Here is a 21,418-nt window from a genome sequence, read left to right as displayed (position 1 = left end):
TTTGCATTCTCAAGATTTCAAGTCCATTATATGCTTCATGCAACCACCAACCTCCAACATTTTTTAAATTTCTTTCCTTATTCTAAACCCCCAATTTAATTTTTAGACATTTTTAGTCAAACAAGGACACCTCTAGTCTTCTTGAGAAGAGGGTGAGAAAGCAATTCTCGTCCTTGATGGTTTTCCCAAAATTCAAATTGGGGGCCTATCTTGTGGACATGAAATTTCTAAATTCTCATTGGCCTCCCTCAAGGATTTAGATTTGAATATCATGTGATAGATATAAAAGAAACCCATCTTTAATTATTTTGATATTCACATGCAAAATTTCAAGTTCTCTTCTATAGTTTTACTTCCTAACATCCAAGATCAAGTTTTCAAGAATTTGTCAAGTATTCAGAGCTTCTTTGAAGGATATATGCCCCATTATAGAAAGCACCTCTCCAATGAAAACCAAGTACAAGAGACCTTAAAAAATTAAATTGATTCTTTTTCCATCTATATTTGTTTACTCGTATATTCTTCAAGGCAAGAGTCCATAAAATATAACAACATTGACGATATTTGAGGAATATTCATGAAACTATGGATTTATGAAAGGAATCATGAATTATTCTTTACATTCAAATATTTCAAGTAAACACACAATTAGATTCAAGAAACATACAAGAAACTTTGTAGACATTGTGATGTCAAAATCAATTTATAGGGGTATACACATTCTCATGCTTTCCTTTCGTATAATTTCATTTCTATTTCAAGTTCAATTCCTCAATCATCGTTTGATTAAATAAAACCCCTTTAAACCCAACATTTTGCACATTGTTTTGTGTAGGAGTGGGTGGAAAATGTATCATTTATGGATCAAGGAAGCATATGATTTGATAAACAATTTGGAATTGAGTTTAGTCAAATTTGTTGAGAATAGGATGGTTTTTTCACCCTCTTCCAAGGAACAAGATGCCTTGGATGATCTCTTCCCTACAATAAGATAAAAAAATGAAACCATAGGTCTAGCAATTCATGTATTGTAAAACTTGTCATGTTTCTCTATCTTCTTTTCTATCTTTTATTTGTGAATCATTTTCTCCCTAATCAAGTCATATATTTCACAAATAGAAAAGGATCATTGTATCCAATATTTGAGCCTAGTGTATCATTTTTTCCATTGTGAAATGATAAAGGAATTGGTAGGTGTTGCACTAAGGAGCCATTCTAGAATCTTGTGTTATTTTTCTGACCACCTTTTTCTTTTTGTACAATATATACATAATATATACACACACAGAGAGATTGTGTGAATCTAAAATAGGTAGTCTTCATTGATACATTCTACAAATATTGAGTACAACAACCCTTTGTAATATAGTTCTCCACAAGCATCTTATTATTTAATGAAAAATATTATGTGTATTCAATTAGAATATGCACAAATTATTACTTTAAGAAGGGTTATTGCATAATCTAGCAACTAATAGTAAATATATTTGGCTTTATATCTAATGATAACATACAATGTCATGTCCAAATATTACAATTTTAAAATTGCATTCCAATTACTATGACAAATGCATTGATATTAAATTAATGTTTGCTAATTGATAAACAAATAAATGTCACAAACTCAAATGATACTTTTTTTTCAAATATTTTTCTACACATTATACTTTACCAAAAAAATCGCATTCTAATTATATAATAACATTTAAAATATTCCAGCGTAGACTTTGACAAACAAATCAATATTTACACACTAATCACCCATCACAAAAACTTTTATATTTAAAATTTATTATTAATTAGTTTAATCATTAAAATTATTTTGAAAGGAATCCAAACTCTTAATAATCGTCAACATTCCAATGTTGTCCATCATTTGTTCCTTTCACTTGGGCCTCCTATGGTGCAAGTGCTAATTTATTTAAATGTTATAAAAACAATTAAATGGATTTGCCTACCATACATAGAAGTACATATAAATCCTTGATAGTATATTATTGAATGTTAGGTCTACAACTAACAGTCTTTCAGCATGAGATGCGCGACTCTGTTTTTGGACTCGAGCGATACACCACAGACCACGTTCTAAGTGCCGTCTAAAACTTATAGAATCTTAACAATTAAGAATCGAATTTTCGTCTCGTTCCATCTTTTTCACTCTTCCGCGTTATCGGCCAGTCATTCAATTCCTACGCCGACTCTACGTGTGAGTAATTCTTATATATATACTCGGTAACATTATCTCACTCTCTCATTGAATGCTCACGGCCATGGCTTCACATGGCAACCAACACCTGCAACAGGAAATGGGTCACCAAGCAGAACTGAAATCAAGGGATAATGATCATGAGAAAATAAGTGAGAGTGGAGCAGCTGTCTTACATGGTTTCACTCGTCCGCCTGATCACACGAAAATGGCAGCGTCAGTCCATCAAAAGGAAGAGCAAAGAGAAGCGATCAAACAGCGAGGAGGATGGAAAACTATGCCTTATATCATAGGTAAAATGATCCATCTTTTGGTGGACTTTAATGATAAATATCTTCCCTCAAAATCCATATTATTCTTCGAGATTCCAATTCTAAATCAGCTTAAAGCCTACCACAGCAGAGAGATTCTTTTGATTGTTCTTTTTTAGTCCCTCGATCTTCTTTTGCCTTTTGTTTGTACAATAGTGTAGTTTTCCTCTTGATCTGCAATCTCAAATATTTAAATCTTAGTCTGTTCTAATTTCTTTTTTCTGTGTGTGTGCAGGAAACGAGGCCTGTGAGAAGTTGGCAACAATAGGCCTTTCTTCAAACATTGTGGTCTATTTAACTTCAAAATTCAACATGCCAAACGTTGAAGCTTCTTTAATTATTAATGTATGGTCGGGAACAACCAACATAACCCCACTGCTTGGTGCCTTCCTCTCTGACTCTTACATTGGTCGCTACTGGACCATCGCCTTGGGCTGCATAGCTTCTCTATTTGTAAGGCACCATCACACTCACTTCATTTTCTGCTATATTTGTTCATAAGTTCTTCGGATACAAATTTTAATGATGTCTTGCAGGGAATGATTCTTCTTACCTTGACGGCCATATTTCCTAGCTTGAGACCACCTCCATGTATTAATAGTGGGAATGGGCCTTGTGTGGGTGCTTCGTTAGGCCAAAACATCTTACTTTATTCCTCCTTTGTAATGATGGCCATCGGTGCGGGTGGGATCAGGCCATGCTCCATAGCCTTCGGAGCAGATCAGTTCGACTACACAAGCGAAAAGGGCAAGAGAAGCATCCAGAGCTTTTTCAACTGGTACTACTTCTCCTACACTATTGCGGTGATGATATCAGTCACAATCATCGTGTATGTTCAGGATAGTGTGAGCTGGAGTTGGGGACTGGGCATTCCATCTGCTCTCATGTTCCTTTCTGTGACCTGCTTCTTCCTCGGTAAAAAGATTTATATTCTTGTTAGTCCTGAAGGGAGTTCCATGACAAGCTTTGCACAAGTTATATTTTGTGCATTTAAGAAACGACATCTACACTTACCTTCAGAGCAGGCTCGGGCAGAGGATTTCTACGACCCACCGATGAAAGGGAGCCTCAAATCAAGGATGGCTCTAACCCATCAATTCATGTAAGCGCCTCTTTACTCGACTAAATTCTGCCTTCTTTCTAAACTTGGAAAAAGAAGTCGCTTGTCTCATTATTGTATTCATTCTTAGAATACATACGTAGGAGTGCCAGCTTTTAAGACGACATTTAATATGCAGAGCAGGCCAAATCTTGAAAGAAATTATACATATTTCAATAATTATAAAAGAATCAGCTTACATAAATTGATTTGTAAACATTGAATAATATCTTAATTTATTTTTGTATTATAATTAATTTAAATTGTTTTGACTCTTAAATTTTCAACTATATAATTTATTGTCTTTGCATTCTTTTAGTTCTTTAAAACATTAACTTATAATATGAATTATGATTATTCTTACAATTATTTAACAATAGTTTGTAAGTCAAATTAACTGAACTATATTTCATGATTAGTTTTTCACAAGATAAGTTAGCTTAACTTTCTCTATCTAAATGCACTTAAGTTGGAATAGTACTAAGATGAGTGACCTCTTGGAAAGCCTATGCTTCACCATTGTGAACATCACCTATACACAATAAGTGTTAAGTGTTCCATTCATTTTAGAAATAGATTTTTGTTAAAAATTTACTCATAAAACATGGTCAAATTATAGGAGAGAATATCTCCAACTTATAAAATAAATCAACTCAAATCTTTTTACTTTCTTTCATTTTATCATTTATTTATCTATCCCTTTTCTCTCACCCAATTCATCTTTTCTTCTTTATAATTACATCCATGACCTTAAGCATTCAACGCCAAATAACAAAACATATACAATATGAACTAAACACTTCTACATAAACCAATACAAATTAACGCAATATAAGTCAACCCCCTTAAGAAGAAAATGCAAGTGGAGTCGGAGGATGAGGAGAGAGGGGGGAGGAGGAGGTCAGGGAGGCTGGCTAAGTCTCAAGCTAAGAGAAAGTTAAGGGAGGGAGCCTCGTAGGAGGAGGAATCAGATTCTGAGGATTTGGGCTAGCACAAAAGAAGATTGAAGGAGAAAACTGTTAACTTTGGTAAGGGAGGTATAAAGGAGGTTGAAGAAGAGATTTTTGATTCCTCCAGGTCGATCTCGGGTAATGGCAAGGTGAATAAGGAGGTGTCGCATGTCTCGACGATGGTTGTGCCCGAGTGTGTGGACCTAACCAAAGATCAATTCCCTGAAATGGTGGACAAGATGCCTTCCCCTATTACAATCTCCTCCCCTATTAAGGTAGGTTCTAAAAAGGTCACTAACTCCCATATTGTGCAGGAAACATAGGCTTGCAAGGATGGACATCTGGGTGTTTCGGATAAGGCTGGTAATGAGCTGTGGAAGAGAATTCAGGCATTGGAGGAAAAAATGAGACTGTTAACCAAGTTTACGGTTAAAGCCACTCATGTGGCAGCTACCACTCTATGCCTATTGAAGGATGTTGAAGGGGACCTGCCCAGGGAGGACTCCAAGCTGCTCTTTGACTTCCTGGTGGAAGATTGGGTAAATGTCCTCCTGAGGAAGGAGGAGGAGAAGAAATCTTAAGGGCTCGCCCCCCTTTTTTTTTTCTGTATGCTGTTAATCCGCTTGTATACAGACTCTTTCGGTTTAAGGTTGTCATGCCTTTGTTTTTGTTATGTGACTTCTGTTGGTTAACAGGCATTTTGTTTAAAGCTTGTAGATATCTTTTTAATTTTAGCATAAACTTCAGTTGCTTGTTAACAGGCATTTTGTTTAAGCCTGTTGTTATTGTTATAATTATAGTTTAATCTTCTGTTTTTGTTTTTAAAAGCTTTAGAGGTTAGTTTTGTTCTGATGGTATCTACTCGTCGTCGTCCAGCTTGTTTGTAATGGGCCAGCCCCCTTATTTTGACTGCTTTTATTTCAAAAACATAAATCAACTAAAAAGAAAATAAATATAAGAATAATTAAATATATCCAAACTACACGATAAATTTCAGTATAATAAATTAAACATGACCACTATTGAAGAGGACTCCAGAAGCATCATTAATTTGAAAGCCCCACCATGAGTAACGAGACCTATAGAATTGAAAACCAATAATATCTGATTTGGTATCCACCGAATAATTGATGTGTTAGCCTGATTTTTTTTTATTAATATTCAGGTTTCTGAACAAAGCAGCATTAGAAACAGATGGAGACTTAAAATCAGACGGATCAGCGGTAGATGCGTGGAGAGTGTGCAGCCTTCAGCAAGTAGAAGAGCTAAAGTCAGTGATAAGAATAGCACCCATTTGGCTATCTGGCATAAACATCTCCGTCTGCCTGGCTCAGCTGAACACATTCTCCGTATTGCAGGCAGAAATAATGGACAGGCATCTCGGAAAGAGCTTCAAAGTCCCTGCTGGTTCATTCGGCATCTTCACAATGCTGGCGCTCACTTTCTTCCTACCATTCTACGACAGAGTGGTCGTGCCATTCAGCAGGCGAATGAGAAAGGGAGGAAAGGGGATAACACTTTTGCAGAGAATAGGGGTCGGATATGTCATGTGCATTTTATTCATTGCGTCGGCGGCGGTCATTGAGACAAAGCGCCGCCACTTGGCATTGAGCCACGGTTTCATGGAGAAACCAGAGGCTGTGGTTCCCATGTCGGCGTTTTTCTTGGTTCCGCAGTATACAATCGCGGGGTTTGCAGAGGGACTCAGTTTAGTGGGACTCATTGAGTTTTTGTACAGTCAGTTCCCGGAAAACATGAGGAGTGTGGCGGGCGCGCTTTTCTTCCTTAACATGGGGATCGGTAATTATGTGAGCAGCTTTCTGGTAAGCATTATACATGATAACACGCGCGGACGGCATGGAGAGAGCTGGCTTGGTCAGAACCTGAACAAGGGCAGACTGGATTACTTTTACTGGCTTCTTGCGGGTCTCGCACTTGTCAATTTGCTCTACTTTCTCATCTGCGCTCGTTGGTACATTTACAAAACTGTCCTCCCTAATCCAACGGAATCAATCGAAAGCGGCAAAAAGTTGCCGCTGGTGTGATTAGAATAAATCTTTTCACCGAGTTATAAATGCACGGCAAATAATGTCGTGCTACTTGTTTTACCTTTAACGTTGAAGTTGATATACATAACATAATAATAATTGGTACCAATATAAGATATATTTAGCTGAGCATCACATTTTAAGATCAAGTGTATCCTCGTTTCACTCTTAGTCGTTAAACTCTATATTTAGCCGAGGACGACGTTTTAAAATCAAGTTTATCCATTATTCTATTTAAATAAAATATTTTACATCAATCGGAATCATTTCTGTTTCCCGTGTTTGAGGGGACATGTTCCTCTTTCTATTATGATTTTTTAAAATGAAAAATTGGTTTTTATGGAGGATTATTTGTCAATTTTAACTAAGAGTCAAGGAGTAAGGGTATCTATTCTATCAAATTGCTAAGATCATCATCTCCGCTTATTTTTTATGATGTGAGAGTGGGCTCATTAAGAATATCTCAAAATAAATGGAGACCAATACAAATGAGCTAATTAGGAATCTTTCAACTTCATCACCATACCAAAGAATCCGCTAGTTCCTTTTCATATTTATACAATTTATAAAATAAAGAAGAGAAAAATAAAGGTCAATCCAATTAACTTCTAGTCTATCAAATAGATTTTATTCAAAATTCAAATCATATTGATTGTATTAGGTATAGATTGTGGTTGCAATAATTAAAAAACTGAACTCTCATGTAGTGTACTTCATCTTATGGCAAATGACATAATTAATACTATTTATCATTCATATAACATATTCCTATTAACACATTCATTGCACTTGAACATGTTAGTCAAAATGAAAATACATCTATTAAAGAATAAGTATTTTGGTGACAATCTAAAAAGATTTTAAACATGTAAATTTTTTGTTCTTAAATCTTTATAAGGCAAAGACCAGCCTACACCCTTGCAAGATGAATATGGAAATTTATGTATATCTACAAAAAAGTCCAAAACACATTAATATAATATTTACAATTAAGTCCTATAATTTTAAAAATATAAACATTTATAATTAACATTAAAATATTATTATACTCTATTATATTTTTAAAAAATATGTATATTGTAAATTTGTACATCTCATGTTAGAGCTAGATAGACATTTCTTTCATTACAAATGACTATTTTTCATAAGAAATTCCTCTCAATAAGTTCACTATTTTAATTATCTTAGTAGGACTATAATTTTTGAGGTGTCTATTCTTGCTTATAAGAAATGATTTTATATAGTAGTTTCTACTCTAGGTTTCCAATTGATGAGTAGGATAAGATGGATAATAATGTTTTTTATTATAAGCGACAAGAAAAGGGTCATGAACCTAAGTAACAACAAAGTAACATTATTCTTCTCTATCAAGGGCCATTACAACCAAGCAATAGAGAAGAATGGTAGACTTATGTTGTGATATATATAGCTTTGTTAACTAATTAGGAAGGATTTGTGGAGATTGATAAACACAATGTGTATTTCAACTCTCAACTGCATATTTAGCATAAAACTCTATTACAATCATACACCAACGTATTATAAAGAGTACACTTCTACTGAGGTGTGAGTCTCTATTATCAAAAGAGGAAGGTTGTGTTGCTAACCCATTCATTTGAGATAACATCAAGAAAGGAAAACTACATATTGCAAACAATAAACTAAGCTTGTGAAGGTTGAAAAGCACAATGTCTAGTTGAATGTATAGCTTCATATTTACAATAAAATTTTAATAACCATATATTAACTTAAAATAAGAAATATTAAAGAAGTTTTTCCCTTAGAAATGAATCTTTTAGAATGGACCACCAAATCATTTAAAATAATGTATAATAACTTATCAACTTTATTTTTTGTTTGGCACATTTACTCTTGTAAATATAACTCTATCATGTGTAAAACCCATATGCTTATATAAAGATATGTTTTATGATATAAGATCATCAAATATCGTTCTACTCATATATATATAACTCTATCACGTGTAAAACCCATATGCTCATATAAAGATATGTTTTATGATATAAGATCATCAAATATCATTCTACTCAGCTCATATAAAGATATGTTTTATGATATAAGATCATCAAGTATCATTCTACTCATATATATATATATATATATATATATATATATATATATATATATATATATATATATATATAGAGAGAGAGAGAGAGAGAGAGAGAGAGAGAGAGAGAGAGAGAGAGAGAGAGAGAGAGAGAGAGAGAGAGAGAGAGAGAGAGAGAGAGAGAGAGAGAGAGAGAGAGAGAGAGAATCTATGATCTTGGCCCCTATAGATTTGTTGTGTATTTGCCAATAAATAAAAAATAATAATGATAAAAATGTCATTAACAGTGTTGATAGCTCTTCTTTGGTGCTACACGAACTCCTATGGCATCCCATAGATTTTTCTTGTAACCATTAACTAGGATGTGACTATCCTCCTAACAAACTATGCAGTTGACCAATTTTCAAAAAATAAAAAAAATCATGGATTTTTTCAAAAATCTCAACATTTGATCTTCATGATCTGCATAGTTTGTAGTCAAAAACAAAAAAAAAAAATATTGGAAAAAAATCATTCCATTTTTGTGAATCTAGAAAAATAGAAGTTTGACTTTTTTTTTTGTCTTTAGTGCATTTTGTCTAGAGATCAGCCTGTCCCCATTTATTAATCCACTCCCACAACAACTAATCAGTCGATAGGTTTACAAACAAATTTTGCCACTACAACCAACAACCTTGAGATTGGAAGATGAAGCGAAGAAACTATGACCAAGCTTGAAAGCCTCATAGATGACATGGTGATTGTTAAAACATACTAAAGGTGACTTTTCTTGGAGCAAAAAAGCTTCTAAACATAAGCATACATATGCAGGGGAGAGTCATAGGGACTCATCTCAAGACCACCGTCAATGCCCAATTCAGCTAAAACGAAAAAGATCACAACTCAAAGGAGTCATAAAATTGTTGTGACATTCCCAAATATTTGAATTTGAATGTGTATTGCATTTATCTTGCTCTTTTATAGACTGTGCAATCACCTGTTCCTTCATCAATTTGTCCTCTGCAACTTCTTTCATTGTGAAATACATGAGTACAAAAGAGAACTCTGATTTAAATACCCAAATTGGAAGACAAATAAAAAAGATGATAAGTAGAAATTAACAAACTTTGATTTTTGTTTTTGGCTTATTTTTAGCCCATTAAGCTATGGTTAGAGAGATGTGGTAGGGCATTAATATAAATATTTAAAATATTGAATTTGTTTGAGTTTACCGGTGAGAAATTAGATTTGTTTTACTCTTTTTAAACAAACATAGATTTTTAACCCAATAGTTTTCAACAATTTGTTTTCTTTATTCTAATGGGAAAAGTCATAGGATTTGAGATTTTCTTTATTCAAAGTAAGCATGTGATAGTTTGACACAATTTTTTTTGAAATTGTTTTTTGTTTAGTTACTCTATTTTTAGTTTGTAATTTTGGTTTATCGTGAAAGCTATATAGAAAAAAACAATGTTTGAAGTTCCATGTTGTTAGAATTTTTATAGGTAATGGCAGTTTAATTACACCCATTTACAACTTTGGTCAATGTGTTTTCACATTCTCAATTTTTGTAAAGATCATTTAAATGATAAAAAAATGCATACTCAATTAGGCAAAAGACTACATTATGGGTAATAATAATAATATTATTATAATCGATATTTTTAATTTGTTATAAATAATTGAATCTGAAAACAATTATCTTTTACTACTAATATTTTAAAAATGAGTTATGATTAATTTAAAGATTAATAATTAGGGATTAAATAATAATAAAGTTCTTTTAGAAAGTGTCTTCCTTAGGATATTTTAATCTCAAGCCAAATGAGTTGTAATCATGTTTATTTCTTATTAAAGTATTCAAGCCAATATTCTATAAAATGATTCAATTGTGTGAAATTGGAAACCTATCTAACGACATTTGAATCATTTGATTGTTAAGAAAATGCAACCAACATGTGTTTCAAATTGCTTTAATAATCTATTTCAAAAATGTCAATGAATAAATAATTTTACAGGGCAAATAAATGCAGTAACTATTAATGAACAAAACCACTATGAGAAGGATAAATGGCATAAATATGTGCAAGAAAAGACCTCTTTATTTAGAAACAAAGCTATATAATTAATATGAACAAAAAAAAAAGATCATTATATTTGGAAGTCTTACCCAAAAGAAATGATGAGTGCAAAAACTACATTTTAGTATTCTCTTTGAGAAATAACCATTTAAATAGGATGCATCAAAATCTTTCTAATAGCTAACATCAACTGACTCTTCTATAGACCCTATTGTTGTAAATTAAGAAATCATTTTACCATGTATTGCAATGCTAAGAGCTAATAAAATCTCTAACAATTTTAAGATCGACCTTGTTGGTTTTGTGGTTTGCATTCTAATAACATTTTCAATCTATATAGAAATCTTTTTTAAGGCAACAATCATTAGTAAAATTATTCACTATTACAAATTGGAAAACACTTTTAAGTATTATAGTTTACTAGTTTGTTTCTATAAGTATTCTTTGTTGCGTAATAAATTCATGAATTGTTGGTGTTTGTTCTTAGTCCTAAATTTAGCTTGCATATTTGTTTGTCTTATTTGAAACCATTACAGAACAAACTATAGTTAAAGATACATTTGATTAGTGGGGTTATAAAAGCTACATATTGCTTTCAATTGAAATGGACTAAAATTGATACAAAAATTTAGAATATCAGCTCTTAAAATGTACCATACAAGTTGATTCTTTTTTCAATTCAAAATAGAATCCCTAAACCATAAATATAGAATTGAAATATACATCTAAACAATTCCAAACCTAAGAATCTAGTTCCTCTTATCTCAGTTAAGAAAATAGAAGAATTTAAGCGATTGTTGCATCAATTAAGCTAAAAAAGGGAAAGAGGATGAAATGCTTGTCATAGTTGTAGAAAACTATGTTAACAAATATTAAAAATTATATTACGATGAAATTCATCCTCTACGAAAATTTGTTGACACATTTTCAAAACAATAGATCTTGTTCTGGTCAAAGCGCTAGTGATATGAAACCTAGAACTATAACCAGATGAATTTACATCAAAATAATAGTAAGTGAAAACGTATTTTCTGCAAGTTTACATTGTCGTCAATGCTCTTTAGTCAGGGTAGAGCGCATTTATTCTTCATTGGCCTCTGCGCCATTATTGCTAGCTGCTCAGTTTCCCATGTTTTTAAAATATTTTCCCAAATTGTCCATGAAAGACCACATTATAAAACCATACCTGACAACGTTATAAATTTGAGTGATTGTATGTGATCCCACTGTAATTTACTTTTCACTATTTTTGATGATAATAACATCTGTGGCCAAAAAAATGAGAAGGATAATCGAAACAGATTTTGAGAGCCCATGGATATTCCACTGCTAGTCATAGAAGCGTTGGAATGGTAGATGACAATGTGATAGTGACTCATGGGCTGGATATAATAATGGACGGTTTAATATGGATAACAAATCTTTTTTTCCCAAAAGCTATGAAAATTTATACCACAGAGAAATTTAAAAACATCGGCAATATTTTGATTGTAAACTTTCCTAATGTTGAAGTGCAAACTTTCAATTTCGCGGTCAAATGTATTGCTAGATTTTCTGTGAGATTATCTCAAGACCTTTCTTTTTCATTCAACTTCTCTTTGATACGAATTCCTTCTAAGAGAAATCGTGAAGCGCTAACATTCTTCCCCTTCACGACAGATCACAATAATGTAATCGTCTCCTTTTCTATGGTCAAAACTACCTTTCCTAGATCTCTTCAATTTTCTCAGATTATTTCGATTGAAGTTGGCAGTGTTTTACAGTGGAAACAAAAAATACTTTTTCATTTTATTTATTTATTACGATTAGATCAGTGTAGGCGTAGCATTGCCTTCTCTAGAATATATTGCGGTGGGTGACGCAACGTACACACGTGGGTATCACATTTCGTTGACCTGGCCAAAATTAAATAGACATATATCGACTAACATTAAAAGTAGATATTTTCTCATATTTCAAGGGCGACTAACTAAGATTAATAGGAAAATTTAAATACTTTTAAAGACTAAAATTTCAAATCTAAATTATTATTAGTACTTGCACCAAAAAGGAGGTGAAATGTTTTGGTGGATAGTTTAATGTATATGTTAAATGGTATATTAAAAAATATAAATCAATCATAATAAATATAAAATAGTAATTGAGATCCTCATCATAAATAACTTTTTGGATACTTCAAAATATATTTAACTCATGTATAAGCTAGATTGGATAGTAGTGATATCTCCTACTTATCTATAGATTGGATAGATTTGATTTTAATGGTTGATATATCTTCTTTATTAAGTTTAGACTTATCTAGTAATTTGAGTTAGGATTAGTACTATAATTAGGGTTAACGTTCATATTAGGATTGAAGTTTCATTAAGATTACATTCAGTATTATGGTTATCAATTGAACCAAGGTTGCTATTGGGGTTCCATCAAAATTAAGCTAACTATTATTTAATTTTGATACAAATTACTTAATATTTAGTTTAAGAATAATAATTCAATTTAGGCAAGAGCCTACTACGCAATAGTAAATTGCGAGCCTTTCATCAGGAAGGTCTTGGGTTTAAATCTACTCGAGATTACCATATAATAATAATTAATTAATAATAAATATTTTTGGCTTCGACCCATCACCTATAAAAAAGAAGAATAATAATTCAATTCATAAAAATGATAATATGCCCTTACCTAAATTGATAAGCAAATAAAGAAAGAGAAAAAAGAAAATGAAAAAATTCATATAGATAATTACAAGTATTCAACTTTGATTTGACTAGTTAAAGTTTTTCAATAAAATATCTATTTTAAAATGACTTTGACAAAACATATTTATATTCTATTTCTACAAGTAAAAATCATTAAAATTAAAATTAAACCTTAAAAAGTCAATATATAATATATGATGATGGGTGACCAAGTGTGATGAGAAATGTGATATCTTCAGTCAATATATAATATATCATATACTAAATCCACATTATAGAATTAATTAAATATTTTTTAAACACATAAACACATAAAATCATTTATTTAAAAATTATAATAATTAACCTAATTATAGAATTCTAATAAATTACTTTATGAAAAGAAAAAGAAAAAACACTTTATAAAAGAAAAAGTATAATGAAGTACTATACCTCCAGAGTTGAAATAAAAAATTTAAAAATGTTCTACATAAAGGCTTGAACCTAGCAAACAAAGTCTTCTTTTAGCTTTGGAGAAATAAATTCTCTAGGTTGCCAATTTATTTTATCAGAACGAGGAATTGATTTCATTGACTAGTTTTCCTAAGATAAATAACCTATAGGCCAACTAACAAAAAAAATTGATTGAAAGATTCAAACACAAATGTGCCCAAAATAATACCCATGTATAACAAGTAGCAAAGATTAAATAAGAAAATTTTTCTATAGAAACCAAACAATCTGAAAAGTTGGTAGAACTGCTTCGTCCTCAATTGCAATGAAATTCCTAAATTCCGCAACATAGTTCAATTTTTTTGTCATTATGAATAGAAACAACATGCTATAATTGGGTGAGGTGGCCAACATGCTATAATTGGGTGAGGTGGCAAGTTTGATACTCAACCCATGTAAATTTCTCCCCATGGATTCCTTTTGTTGGTCCTCTATTGATGTGGCTTCTAGATGACATTAAATTCCATTTTAAACATTTTGGGCTCTCAGATTCTCCTCTTCTTTCTCACTATCCACTACCTTCTTTTTCATGTATAGATATAGTATTAGTTATGGCATGTTCTTTCTACTATGCAAAAAATTGGTTCAATGTTTCTGATTGTGATGCGTGACAGGTTTTAGCATCCATTGAGTGAGCAAGCATATGTTCATTCTTCCTAAAACTTGTTTCTTTCCAAGTGCTACCTTCTATTAGAGACTTGCTTTCCTAAGGGTTTTCCTCATGCTGGAGCAACCTTTTCTAAAAGAAGAGGTGATGTGTGTGAGGGTAGTGAGTGTTAGTAGTTATTTTTTACCATTTTCATGTCCCCTAGTAGATTCAACTATTTCCCTCTCATTAGTCTATGTTCTATAGTAGATTCAACCATTTCCCTCTCATTAGTCTATGTTCTATCTCTAAAGGTTCCATAGACATGCTTGTGCCATATTTAATCTTATGCATTTATTATACAAAAAGATAAGGAAATCATGTTAGCCTCAACTGATATTGTAATAGATCTAATGAAGAGACTGTGAGTTGATGATGCAATGAATGTATGTTAAAAAGTCATATTTATTTTTATATTATCGTTGATATCAAAAATCTTAATTGGCTAGACATTATATGCTAACTTAGAAAAGTACCATATCATTTGATTGATGAAGAAGATTTGAAGAAAGTATGATGAAGATAGAGTTGATATTTAAGGTATTCAATGGGTAGTTAAATGAGCTAGAAAATGATCACTTAATTTTGGAGTTATTTTACAATCACGTATTGTTGCAATATGTTAAAGATCACAAGCTTAACCAAGTCACAAGGTTAGGACATTGTATTCACCAAGTGACTACAATATTGCTCGTGTGATTGCAAAGATGAAGGAAGAACATAGTGTTTCTTGAATAAGTTAGTATTAATGGTGTTTCTAGATGATCTTTTGGTTCAAAATCCTCTAACAAGGCCACTTTAACAAAGTGTATGTAACCTTTAACAAGGTAGTCTCCTAAAAAAGATCACTTCAGAAGAGTGAACATTTTTGGTTGTCGATCCCAGGTGGTTTTTTCCTTAATAGGTTTTCCATGTTAAATATTGGTGTCAAAATTATGTGAATGTTAATTGTGTTGCAAGCTGATTTATATGTTTTTACAATTTACTTTAACTCAATAATAACTAAGTTATAACTAGGTAATTACTAAAAAATTACTAATAGTTAGTAATACAAGGAATGTTTGTTAACAATTTTAGAAGAAATTGATGTATGAGTTAAGTTTTATGTTGGATATGTCTACCAAGTGATTGAATGCATGGGTAAAAGTACAAATTTGTGTCACCTTTAATGTTGGCTTATCATAATGAATGAATTTCAGTATTTCTATCCAAAAATTAATTTTGTTCAAACATATCATCTAGATAAATTTATTCTAGCTAAGTTATATATGGTCTCACGCGTTTCCAATTGGAAATGTCTGTTAAATGCATGTCTTATACTAGTTTGTATCCAATTGCTAAGGGAATAAAATTATTTCACAAAACTTACTTTTCAATAACTCTTACTATTTTTTATGATTTTTTTTAGTAACATATAAACACCATTTTATAGAGCTCAAAGTCAAGAATATTCTCATATAGAGTTTATAGTCTTTTAATTAGATATAGTATATTGTAATTAATAAATTATACAAGCACATATTTTAACACTCAAAAAGATGTTGATTTTGAGAAACAAAAAATATTAAATCATATAATTTTTTTATAAAAATTATATGATGTTCTAGAGGAGAGAGTCTTCTTCTAAAATGTATAATTTTTCTTCTAGTTAGAATAGATTTGTTTTGAAAAATGTGGTGGGAGATGAAAACTATCAATTTTAGGTGAGTTGAACTTTGAATCATTATATAAGAGAAAATATAGGTCTAAAGTCAATTTTTATTTTTTATTGTTGTAGCTATATATGTTATCTATAACATACTCTAAATTCAAATGGAAATAAGTCTATTTCTATACAGTTTTGTGATGGGAACTAAACTCCTAATTTTCATGATTTTCAACAACTAAAAAATTATCTATAAAAATTAGGAAAATATATTGATTTTTATTCCAAATAATTATTAAAAATTATACTCCTAAACTTCATCCATTTCTACAAATTTCATTAGTTTAATTTATTTTTAAATTCTAAATAATAATACTAGTTTTATTTCATTGAAGGTGAACAATTATACTTTTTTTAGTCTTTACCTTTACAAAAAGGTGACATAAGTTTGAGTTTTTATCCATATTGAAGTTATTTTTGTTGATGTTTATGTTGCTTTGATGGTGATGAAATGTTTGAAGGGATTATGAGATAACTAGACATAACTGATTCAACCCCTCCCTCTTAGTTATCTAACAGTTTGGTGTCAAATCATTGAGTGCTTCAAGGAAGAAGTTTAAAGGAACTTAAGAAAATGTTCAAGACACATAAAAGAGAGACACCAAAGTTGAACAAGGACAAATTTCCCTCATGGAAAGACTAAATGAAGCTACAACTTTTAGGTACTAGAGATGATGTCACACATTGGTTGGAGAATGAACATGTCACACCTACTAGTCCTCTGACTGTGGATCAAATGAATGACAAGAGGAACCATAAAAGTATGATGATTGGTATTGCATTGACTCTCATTGATGATGAATTTTCTAATGTTAAGAGTCATCCCACTACAAAGAAAATGTGTGATAAATTTAAGCTAGTCTATGGAGGAGATGATAATGTAAGAAGAGCTAAAGTTGAAAGCTAGAGAGGTAAGTATAATGACACAAGAATGAAAGAAGTTGAAAATGTTGCACAATATGTGAACCAAATCAAGGATGTTGTGAGTGTAATAAGAGCTGATGGAGGATAAATTTTGGATCATGAAATTGTAAGCAAATATTGAGAAATATTTTTCTTTTTTATGCTATCAAATTTTCTTCTGTTCAAGAAGTAAGAGGTATGCTTTGTAATGATTTGATACTTGATGGTCTAGTTGGTTGGTTAACTGCATTTGAGTTGAACAATTTTATGATAATAATATATAGTTACACTTGGAGATGCTTTTAAGTCTTCACTAACAATCAACAATTCAAAGAAAGAGAAGAAAAATAAAGAAGAAAGTGAATTTGAAGTTGGAGATGATTTGGATGAGATTGAAGCATTACTTGCAAGCAAGTTATCAAGAGGTAAAGGTAAATACAAAGGTAAACTTCCCAAGTGATCGATTTCAAATGTAATGAAGTTGGTCACTTTTCTACCAAATGTCCTAATAGAAGAAACTATGATAGAAATGATAGGAATGATAAGAGAGACTACAAATATAGGAAGAACAAAGATTGCAAAGACAAATGCAAGAAGTCGTGTTACATTGCTGAAGAAGAACATACCGAGACAAGTTTTGATGATGACAAAGAAATAATTGAAATGGTTTATGTTGCAATCAAGGAAGTACCAAATGGTAAAAGGCATGAGAATGAAATTGCCCTTATTTCACATGTTACAAAGAATGTTTCATGGATTATTGATAGTGGTTGTTCACATCATATGACTAGTGAACTAAGTAAGTTTAAATTTTTTGAAGAAATTGATGAGAGTAGAACTATTAAGTTTGGTAGTGATGTTCCATGCTTGGTGAAAGGTAAAGCATCATTACTTTTTATTAGATGTGATAATGCATATATGGTTCAAAGACTCAAATACAATTTGTTTATTATTTCTTAGTTGAATAACTCAGGTCACAAGTTGGAATTTGAGAAAAGGAAGATCAAAATATTTGATGATGAATGTAATATGATTGAAACATGAGTGCAAACTAAATGTAACTTATTCTACCTTGATCATACACTTGATACATTTTATTTGCTAGAATTCATGATGTGTGGTTATGGCATAAAAGGTTGTGTTGTGTAAAATTTGAAAATATGGTGAAAATAAGTAGAAAGAAAAGATTACTTGAGGCTTACCAAATCTAAAAAATCATAAAAATATTGTGTGCAAAGAATGTCATCTTGGTAATATGATGGAGTATAGTATTTCTAGCAAGTCACACACTTCCAATGATATTTTTGAATTAGTGCATACCAATTTATGTGATCCAACTGGAAATGATAGTAACGATAGTGATAGATAATTTATATTATTTCTAGATGATTATTCAAGGATGATGACTATAATGTTCATGAAAGTGAGATCACATGCTTTTGATGTTGAACCCTTGGTATTTGGTCTTTGATTGTTGTCATTGATGTCAATAATGAGCATATGATATGGCTAACATAATGAGCATATATTATGACTAACATCATGTAATTATCTTATTTGATGTCCTTAAATATAGTTCAAAATATATTCAAGAAAAATACTAAAGTGTTGTACAATTAGCACTTAATGTTCACATTATTTTTTAAAATAGATATAAAAAATAGTTTTGGTCTATTAGAAAGTCGACAAGATTTTTTATCAAATAGACCCCAACTATCATAACTTTTTCGAAAGGTGTCAGAGTTAGCTAAAATGGGTCTTTGTTAGTCTTTGCATAACACATGTGTGGAAAGAGCAAATGTCTATTTATCAGAAACATGTAACAAATTGTTATGACAGTTTTGGTAGTTTTGAGCGGTTTTGGTCTAAAGGAAGTTTGGGGTATGTAACTGCCTCTAAAATTTTGACTTTCTTAGTTTAGAAGTAGAGGATACATTCCTCTAAAACATCCAACATGTGGTTTTGATAGAAGTTGCAGAATTGGTGTGGAATTCCTTGTAGACCGAACTGTTTGCAAGCAAATTTTTAACATCAAAGAGGAGAGTAATGCTTTATGTTTCTATTTTCATATTTGTGATTTGATTTTCATTGAACAAGTTTATTAGAGGTATAAGAAGGGCTATATATTTTTTCTTCATTCATTCATATCAGTATTTGATCAGATCTTGTAATGGAAAAAGAAAATATATTTGGATATTAGATGTTTTGAAGAGAATAAAAGTATAGCCTGCATTGTGTTTTCAACAAGAAGTTGAAACTAGTCATTCATGATTTGTGTTGTAATAGACATGATCCTCTAATTTTATAAATCACTTGTTCATTTTGGAAATTCGTGCTTCTTGTATTCATGAAGTTGGTGCTTTAGGTGTAAGGAATTGGTGTTCCTTGAAATTGGTGTTTCTAAAATAAGGTGTTGGTGCTTCTCAGAGTTGTAGCTCTAAAAGATTTTCCCAAGAGGCCAATAAAGTGTTAGATTTAAAGTAGTTTTTTACCCTAAGGGGTTTTCCACATTAAAATATTGTATCACTTAGTTATTCATTAACTATCTTTATCATGTGTTAAATTTTTATAACTTGTAATTGTTTCAAGTTTTTAAAAGTATTTTAAACCACTGATTCACCCCCCTCCCCCACCCCCCCCTCTTAGTGGTGTTTGTATTCCAGAAAATGGTATTAGAGAAAGGTTCCCTATATCAAGTTTAACAACTCTAGGTAGATTTTGGTTGAGTGGAATACTCAAGATAGTTCTTAAAAAGTTCCTATATTTGATGGATCAAATTATGCTTGTTGGGAAGTAATGATGCAAACATATTTGTTATCTATTAATCTTGATGTTTGGGCTTTAGTTGTTAATGTTTATAAAGTTCCTAATACTTTACCTATAGATCCTGATGAAAAGAGGAAGTATGAAACTGATATGAAAGCTAAATTTGCTATACTTAATAGTTTATCTAAAGATGTTTTTGTTAAGGTAATGCATTGCAATTCTTCTAAAGAAGTATGGGACAAATTGAAAAACACATACAACATTTGAAATCAAAATTTGAAGACCTTAAGATGGGTAATGCTGAAAAGGTAGAAGACCATCTCCTTAAGATAGATGAAACTATAAATGACATGAGAGGACTTGGTGAAAAAATTGATGATATTGATGTTGTAAAGAAAGTTTTGAGATCTCTTCCTAATAAATTTGATTCTAAGATATGTTCTGTAGAAGAAACTAGAGAAATTAACAAATATACATTGGAAGATATTCATGGAGCAATTGTAGCTTATGGAATGAGAAAGTTTGGCAAACAAGAATCCACAAGCAAAGAAGCAACATTCAAGGTGGAAAAGAAAGTGAAGCAAGTCTCTTCAGAATCAAAAGATCTTGATGTTCTTGAAGCACATTTATCAAGGAAAATAAATAAAGGAGCAAGTAAATACAAAGGTAAAATTCCCTTCAAATGCTTTAATTGTGGTAAAATAGGACACTTTGCATCTAAATGTCCTTATAATAGTCATGATGAAGTAGATGTTGAGAAAGAGAAATCAAGTAAAAAGAAATTCTATAACAAAAAGAAGTTCTTTAAGAAGAAGAAAAATTTGATTGCTGATGTATCAGATAGTGACTCTAGTAGTTTTGAATGTGATGAAAATGAAGTTTCATTCATGGCTATATAAACTACTTGTCAAGAATCAGATAGTGACGATGATGTTGAACTTGTTGAGGCTGATTTAGAATGTGAATTTCTTTATGTACTTAAAAAGATCAAGAAATTAAAAAGGAATTTAAGTGTTCAAGAAAATCAATTCTTAAAAGTAAAAGATAACTTTGAAAAAGAAACTAAGGACTTAAATCAACAAGTTATAGAATTGAAATTACAAGTTGAGGAATAAAAGAGAATTATCTTTGTCACTAAGGAGGAGTTAATTTCTAAAGATTCGAAATGTACAAGGTTAATGAATGAAGTAGTATCATATAAAAGAAGTTTAGAAAAATATGAGAACACTACTTTGAATGATATGTTAAGGAAACAAAGAAGAACTGGTGATCTAATAGGAATTGGTTTTGAACTTGGAAAATGTTCTAGTGACAAGAAAGATAAATCTTTATTCGAGATATATTTAAATTTGAAAGTAAGGATACAAATTAGAATGCTACCACATCAAATGCAGGTTAAAATGTAGATTTTAATCATATTTCTAATGATAAAAATTAGGTTACATCAAGCACTTCATTCAAG

The 21,418-nt window shown here is 31.2% G+C and overlaps 1 protein-coding gene across 1 annotated transcript; it reads left to right on the top strand.

Annotated features, from left to right (window-relative positions):
• Nucleotides 1–2,138: 2,138 nt before the first annotated feature.
• On the top strand, nucleotides 2,139–6,880 carry LOC149533535 (protein NRT1/ PTR FAMILY 2.9-like). Its single transcript, XM_089805252.1, has 4 exons — nucleotides 2,139–2,499; nucleotides 2,753–2,970; nucleotides 3,054–3,619; nucleotides 5,732–6,880. Exons 1-4 carry the CDS (start codon nucleotides 2,259–2,261, stop codon nucleotides 6,609–6,611), a joined length of 1,905 nt encoding a protein of 634 aa, XP_089661378.1. The 5' UTR covers nucleotides 2,139–2,258; the 3' UTR covers nucleotides 6,612–6,880.
• Nucleotides 6,881–21,418: the final 14,538 nt, after the last annotated feature.

Source organism: Cupressus sempervirens, chromosome 10 (genome assembly GCF_028749045.1).
Source record: "Cupressus sempervirens isolate cs-2001-9-10 chromosome 10, ASM2874904v1, whole genome shotgun sequence".
Taxonomy (NCBI): domain Eukaryota; kingdom Viridiplantae; phylum Streptophyta; class Pinopsida; order Cupressales; family Cupressaceae; genus Cupressus; species Cupressus sempervirens.
Note: the sequence above shows the minus strand (reverse complement) of the source record. Positions and strands in the feature narration are given on the sequence as shown.